The sequence below is a fragment of the Oncorhynchus clarkii genome, chromosome 31, assembly GCF_045791955.1.
Source record: "Oncorhynchus clarkii lewisi isolate Uvic-CL-2024 chromosome 31, UVic_Ocla_1.0, whole genome shotgun sequence".
In the NCBI taxonomy this organism is placed as follows: Eukaryota; Metazoa; Chordata; class Actinopteri; order Salmoniformes; family Salmonidae; genus Oncorhynchus; species Oncorhynchus clarkii.
The window spans coordinates 12,112,034-12,119,977 of NC_092177.1; the positions used below are offsets into that span (position 1 = coordinate 12,112,034).

The 7,944-nt window shown below is 44.8% G+C and overlaps 1 protein-coding gene across 1 annotated transcript; it reads left to right on the plus strand.

The window, feature by feature from the left end:
• LOC139390814 (uncharacterized protein C21orf140 homolog) lies at nt 1-822 on the plus strand. Its single transcript, XM_071138216.1, has one exon. It carries the CDS (start codon nt 64-66, stop codon nt 820-822), a length of 759 nt encoding a protein of 252 aa, XP_070994317.1. The 5' UTR covers nt 1-63.
• Nucleotides 823-7,944: the final 7,122 nt, after the last annotated feature.

Genomic DNA, 7,944 nt, shown 5'->3' on the forward strand with positions numbered 1-7,944 from the left:
TTAGAACTTGTAAATGTGCGCCAGAAGAGTACTCTGTCCTAGACCTATCCAAAAGGCCCGAGGATGCGCCTCAAGTTGCGGAACCTTCTACAGTTCATGTGGAACAGGAGGTCCAACAGCGGGCCCCAATGTGTGCCATACATCCGCGACATCAGACAGCTGCAGAGCGAGGGGTTCTACCGAGTTTATCTCGGTGAAACCGAGTTTCCAGAGGGTCTGATCACTGGTGACATCTCCGCGGCAACGGACGCCTCTAGCAGCAGACACAGCTGGAGCGTCATCCACGCGGGAGGTCAGAGAGGATGGGTTCCATGGAATTACAAACTACTGTTCCACTGTAACGGTGTCTCCTCACTGCAGCCTTCAGGGGAAATATTTGAAGAGTTGTGTGGCAGTTTAAGGGAGAACTACGGGAAATGTGCAATAGTGGTGAACAATCATAGCTGGAGGTCACCAAGGAAAGTTGACGATTGTAACTTCGCAGGGTACGTTCATCACCTGCCCGAAGCCCCGGTGGATCTCATACTTATGAGCTGCTGCCCGACGTTGGCGCGCGCGTACGGACACGAGCTTATTCAAATCCCGTTCCAGTGCGCGCACCTGTGCCCTCTGAACAGCGCTTGGTCCACGGTGAAGTGGTTTGCGACCAACGACCAGGCGAAGTATTCGGAGGCCATTTACGACCGTGACACTCTACATAAATACGTCTATTGGAATGAGCTGATGGAGGGAGCTCTGAAGAAGATGACCAAGAGGAAATGGGAGGAAGCATTGTCTCGAGTGAAGAAGAATGAGAATCATTACATAAATGACAAGCAGTGACAACGGGTTCATTCAGACTATATAAAAGAGATGCACATGACATTGGCTAAGGGACTTTTTGTTTGTTTGTTGGTAAAAGTATAGTTTCCATGTATTGTGAGGTTAGTGCTATGGTCTCTGCCAAAAGGTCTGAGCCTTTATGGCACAGGATAATGTGCTCACCCCATACGGCAATGTTATTGATTCAAGCAAGGTTCCTGCTCCTTCTCAATCACAACTGTACATTATGAAATGCTATGACTCATTAAGATTCACAACCAAAATATAAATAAATAAAGCTTGTTTCAGATTATCAATGTATTTAGAATCAAAAGAATGCAATGAATTTACAACCAAATCACATGTTCAGACAGTGAAACATGTTTTAAATAGGCCTGGATATTAACATACACTACTGGTTTATAACACCTACTCATTCAAGGGTTTTTTCTTAAAAAAAAACTATTTTCTACATTGTAGAATAATAGTGAAGACATCGAAACTATGAAATAACACATGTGAAATCATGTAGTAACCAAAAATTGTTAAACAAATCAAAATATATTTTATATTTGAGATTCTTCAAATAGCCACCCTTTACCTTGATGACAGCTTTGCACACTCTTGGCATTCTCTCAACCAGCTTCATGAGGTAGTCACCTGGAATGCATTTCAATTAACAGGTGTACCTTGCTGAAAGTTAATTTGTGGAATTTCTTTCCTTAATGCATTTGAGCCAGTCAGTTGTGTTGTGACAAGGTAGGGGTGGTATACAGAAGATAGCCCTATTTGGTAAAAGACCAAGTCCATATTATGGCAAGAACAGCTCAAATAAGCAAAGAGGAACAACAGTCCATCATTACTTTAAGACATAAAGGTCAGTCAATACGGAACATATCAAGAACTTTGAAAGTTTCTTCAAATGCAGTAGCAAAAACCATCAAGTGCTATGATGAAACTGTCTCTCATGAGGACTGCCACAGGAATGGAAGACCCAGAGTTACCTCTGCTGCAGAGGATAAGTTCATTAGTTACCAGCCTCAGAAATGGCAGCCCAAATAAATGCTTCAGAGTTCAAGTAACAGACATCTCAACATCAACTGTTCAGAGGAGACTTTGAATCAAGCTGTCATGGACGAATTGCTGCAAAGAAACCACTACTAACTACCAATAAGAAGAGACTTGCTTAGACAAAGAAACCACTACTAACTACCAATAAGAAGAGACTTGCTTAGACAAAGAAACCACTACTAACTACCAATAAGAAGAGACTTGCTTGGACCAAGAAACATAAGCAATGGACATTAGACCGGTGGAAATTTGTCTGGAGTCCAAATGAGGTATTTTTGGTTTCAACCGCCGTGTCTTTATGAGACGCGGTGTTGGTGAACGGATGATCTCTGCATGTATATTTCCCACCGTAAAGCATAGAGATTGTGGTGTTATGGTATGGGGGTGCTTTGCTGGTGACATTGTCTGTGATTTAGAATTCAAGGCGCACTTAACCAGCATGGCTACCACAACATTCTGCAGCGATACACCATGCCATCTGGTTTTGGCTTAGTGGGACTATCATTTGTTTTTCAACAGGACAATGACCCAACACACCTCCAGGCTGGGTAAGGGCTATTTTGCAGATGGAGTGCTGCATCAGATGACCTGGCCTCCACAATCCCCAAACCTCAACCAAATTGAGATGGTTTGGGATGAGTCAGACCGCAGAGTGAAGGAAAAGCAGCCAACAAGTGCTCAGTATATGTGGGAACTCCTTCAAGACTGTTTAAAAAGCATTCCAGGTGAAGCTGGTTGAGAGAATCCCTAGAGTGTGCAAAGCTGTCATCAAGGCAAAGGGGGGCTTTTTGAAGAATCTCAAATATATTTTGATTTGTTTAACACTTTTTTTGGTTACTACATGAGTCCATATGTTATTTCATCATTGATGTCTTCACTATTATTCTATAATGAAGAAAATAGTAAAAATAAATCAAAACCCTTGAATGAGTAAGTGTTCTAAAACTTTTGACCGGTAGTGTATGTAGACGAGGTGATTCATTTAATCAAGGTTTTTTTAAGACACCAACTTATTACATCTTTAAAAAATAATGTTTAAGCTGCATTTCTAGAACAGTTTCAAATGTCCTACAACATAGGTTGCTCTGGTAAGTAGCTGTAGGACATTATCATGGTCAGTCAAATACCTCCAGTCCAGTCAGAATTGCTCTTTCCTCCAACAAAAATGCTGCCATACAGTGTATCTCAATAATCCACAGTACCCTCATCCCCTCACATCCACAGTACCCTCATCCCCTCACATCCACAGTACCCTCATCCCCTCACATCCACAGTACCCTCATCCCCTCACATCCAAACTATCTTCATCTACACTGATCTGTAACTGGACTGGTTGAAAATCAACACCCCCCAGACTGGAATAGAGGATTGGTCAAAGCAACATGGCAAAGTTTATCCTGTTTTCTCAAATCAGTGCAGATGGAAAGGATGGAGAGATGAGAGGAAGCCCATTTAGACCACTGTCGACTGGATGTCTTCGCTGCTTCAGTGTGTGGTCAGGTGGATCAGACGTTTCCTCCTACGATCCTCCTCAGCAGTGTGGCCACACCTCCTTTAGAGATCTGTAATGGCGTCTTCTCCTCCTTGTTCTCTATGTACAGTGGGGCAAAATAGTATTTAGTCAGCCACCAATTGTAAAAGTTCTCCCACTTAAAAAGATGAGAGAGGCCTGTCATTTTCATCATAGGTACACTTCAACTATGACAGACAAAATTAGGGGAAAAAATCCAGAAAATCACATTGTAGGATTTTTTATGAATTTCTTTGCAAATTATGGTGGAAAATCCCACCTTTGGGATGAATTGAACGCTCCTCGACGTTTCCCCTTCACAATAACAGCACTTTCAGTTGACGGGAGCAGCTCTAGCAGGGCAGAAATTTGACAAACTGACTTGTTGGAAAGGTGGCATCCTATAAAGGTGTCACGTTGAAAGTCACTGAGCTCTTCAGTTAGGCAATTAACGTTATATTTCCAATGTTTGTCTATGGAGATCGCATGACAGTATGCTCGATTTTATACACCTGTCAGCAACAGGTGTGGCTTAAATAGCCGAATCCACTAATTTGAAGGCGTGTCCACATACGTTTGTATATATAGTGTAGCAGCTAACTGACTGCTGCCTGAAACAGCGAGCTAACGTTAGCTGGTTATTCATTTCAAGTGATGATCATTTATCCGTTAAAATGCATGTCTTTAATTTGTCAAATTCCCCAGTGAAGGCTAAATTACAGACTTCCACATTTGAAACAGTCTGCTCCATTACGAACGATAGCTAGCTCAACTCACTATGCGGCAAATTGAACTGAAATAAACAGCAACATGCCTCAGGAAATTACCTAGGTTCTATTTCCGGGTTAAGTGCGGATAAATGGAGGTTTCATAATAAACGCCTCCAGCAGAATGGTGGGAATTTTGCTCCACGATTGGTGCAGGGACCGGAAAAGCTGCGCTTTGGAAAGTGTTTTAAAAAATGATGGGAATGACTGGAATTCCAGTGTTGGTGGAAGGAAACGTCACAGTTGTATCAAGTAAAGAAAAAGCACATGTCCTAGGTGGTGCGTTTGAAGCTGTTCATAGATGTGAGCACCTGGGTGATGAGAGTAAGAGGAGACGTGGGGAGAAGTTAAACGAGCATGGATATGTTTCAAAGAGAAAGGGGGAGTCGGGAGATGCTATGGATGCAAAGTTCTCTATGTTTGAGATGACAAGGGTGTTGGAGGGCTGCAGGTGGACTGCTCCTGGAGAAGATAGGGTGTTATGTGATGTTTAAGCATGCCATGGACAGTATGTTGGAAGCATTTTCAGGGTTGTGTAATAAGGGTGTGGAAGACTGGGTTGAATCCTGCTGGGTGGAAACATGCGGTGGTGTTGCCGTTTGTAAAACCAGGTAAAGATCCCTTGGGGCTGTCAGTTATAAGGCCTATTGCACTGACATCCAACATGTTAACTGATGGAAAAGTTGATAGTGAGTAGGATGATGTATCTCTTGGAAGTCAGGGGTTTGGTGAGCGTAGCACAGAGTGGGTTCAGGAGAGGGAGGTCTGCCATGGATGCCCTGGTTACAGTTAGTACAGAGATAGCCAAGGGCCTGACAATAAAAGAGGTGATGAGCGTAGTCAGAGTGGGTTCAGGAGAGGGAGGTCTGCCATGGATGCCCTGGTTACAGTTAGTACAGAGATAGCCAAGGGCCTGACAATAAAAGAGGTGATGAGCGTAGTCAGAGTGGGTTCAGGAGAGGGTGGTCTGCCATGGATGCCCTGGTTACAGTTAGTACAGAGATAGCCAAGGGCCTGACAATAAAAGAGGTGATGAGCGTAGCACAGAGTGGGTTCAGGAGAGGGTGGTCTGCCATGGATGCCCTGGTTACAGTTAGTACAGAGATAGCCAAGGGCCTGACAATAAAAGAGGTGATGAGCGTAGTCAGAGTGGGTTCAGGAGAGGGAGGTCTGCCATGGATGCCCTGGTTACAGTTAGTACAGAGATAGCCAAGGGCCTGACAATAAAAGAGGTGATGAGCGTAGTCAGAGTGGGTTCAGGAGAGGGAGGTCTGCCATGGATGCCCTGGTTACAGTTAGTACAGAGATAGCCAAGGGCCTGACAATAAAAGAGGTGATGAGCGTAGTCAGAGTGGGTTCAGGAGAGGGTGGTCTGCCATGGATGCCCTGGTTACAGTTAGTACAGAGATAGCCAAGGGCCTGACAATAAAAGAGGTGATGAGCGTAGTCAGAGTGGGTTCAGGAGAGGGTGGTCTGCCATGGATGCCCTGGTTACAGTTAGTACAGAGATAGCCAAGGGCCTGACAATAAAAGAGGTGATGAGCGTAGTCAGAGTGGGTTCAGGAGAGGGAGGTCTGCCATGGATGCCCTGGTTACAGTTAGTACAGAGATCGCCAAGGGCCTGACAATAAAAGAGGTGATGAGCGTAGCACAGAGTGGGTTCAGGAGAGGGAGGTCTGCCATGGATGCCCTGGTTACAGTTAGTACAGAGATAGCCAAGGGCCTGACAATAAAAGAGGTGATGAGCGTAGCACAGAGTGGGTTCAGGAGAGGGTGGTCTGCCATGGATGCCCTGGTTACAGTTAGTACAGAGATAGCCAAGGGCCTGACAATAAAAGAGGTGATGAGCGTAGCACAGAGTGGGTTCAGGAGAGGGTGGTCTGCCATGGATGCCCTGGTTACAGTTAGTACAGAGATAGCCAAGGGCCTGACAATAAAAGAGGTGATGAGCGTAGCACAGAGTGGGTTCAGGAGAGGGTGGTCTGCCATGGATGCCCTGGTTACAGTTAGTACAGAGATAGCCAAGGGCCTGACAATAAAAGAGGATGACTATTGTGTATTTTGACATGTGGAAGGAAGGGTTGTTGATCAAGTTGAGTGCATTGTGCTTTGGGGGACGTCTGTGTAACTGGATCATGGACTTCCTGTTCGATCGAGTCATGCGGGTGGGTTCAGAATTGTCAATGAGGTTTGAAATGGACAATGGTACTCTTCGGGGAAGTGTGGTTTGTTTGGTGTTGTTCACCCTGATGGTAGATTACATATTTAAGGAGGTGGGACAGGGAGTGGGTGTGGCCTTGGGAATGTGAAATATGTGATGAGGAAGATGCAAGAAGCTGTGGGAGTTGTGGAAGATTGGTCTTTAATGTGGGGGTTTAGCATGTCTGTGGCCAAGTCCTGCTTTATGGTGTATTCTAGGAGGAAGGTTATAGATGTTAGGCTACACATGTGGTCAGGACATGCACTACCGGTCAAAAGTTTGGACACACCTGCTCATTCAAGGGTTTTTCTTTATTTGTACTATTTTCTACATTGTAGAATAATAGTGAAGACATCAACACTATGAAATAACACATATGGAATCATGAGGTAACCAAACAAGTGTTAAACAAATCAAAATATATTTTATATTTGAGATTCTTCAAATAGCCACCCTTTGCTGTCATCAAGCTGTCATCAAGGCAAAGGGTGGCTATATTTGGATTAGTTGCCTTGTATACTGTTGTTCAGGTTAGTTATCATTGTTTTAGTTTACAATGGAGCCCCTAGTTCCACTCCTCACACCTCTGATACCTCCTTTGTCCCACCTCCCACACATGCGGTGACCTCACTCATTATAACCAGCATGTCCAGAGATACAACCTCTCTTATCATCACCCAGTGCCTGGGCTTACCTCCGCTGTACCCGCACCCCACCATACCCCTGTCTGCACATTATGCCCTGAATATATTCTACCACGCTCATAAATCTGCTCCTTTTATTCCTTGTCCCCAACGCTCTAGGCGACCAGTTTTGATAGCCTTTAGCTGCACCCTCGTCCTACTCCTCCTCTCTTCCTCGGGTGATGTGGAGGTAAACCCAGGCCCTGCATGTCCCCAGGCACCCTCATTTGTTGACTTCTGTAATCGGAAAAAGCCTTGGTTTCATGCATGTCGACTTCAGAAGCCTCCTCCCTAAGTTTGTTTTACTCACTGCTTTAGCACACTCTGCCAACCCTGATGTCCTTGCCGTGTCTGAATCCTGGCTTAGGAAGGCCACTAAAAATTCTGAGATTTCCATACCCAACTATAACACTTTCCTTCAAGATAGAACTGCCAAAGGGGGAGGAGTTGCAATCTACTGCAGAGATAGCCTGCAAAGTTCTGTCATACTTTCCAGGTCTATACCCAAACAGTTCGAACTTCTAATTTTAAAAATTAATCTCTCCAGAAATAAGTCTCTCACTGTTGCCGCCTGCTACCGACCCACCTCAGCTCCCAGCTGTGCCCTGGACATCATCTGTGAATTGATCGCCCCCATCTAGCTTCAGAGTTTGTTCTGTTAGGTGACCTAAACTGGGATATGCTTAACACCCCAGCAGTCCTACAATCTAAGCTAGATGCCCTCAATCTCACACAAATCATCAAGGAACCTACCAGGTACAACCCTAAATCCGTAAACATGGGCACCCTAATTGACATTATCCTGACCAACTTGCCCTCCAAATACACCTCTGCTGTCTTCAATCAGGATCTCAGCGATCACTGCCTCATTGCCTGTATCCGCTACGGGTCCGCTGTCAAACGACCACCCCT

Bases quoted from the DNA above. Each gene is read 5' to 3' on its own strand.
- LOC139390814 (XM_071138216.1), top strand. From the start codon at position 64: ATGCGCCTCAAGTTGCGGAACCTTCTACAGTTCATGTGGAACAGGAGG.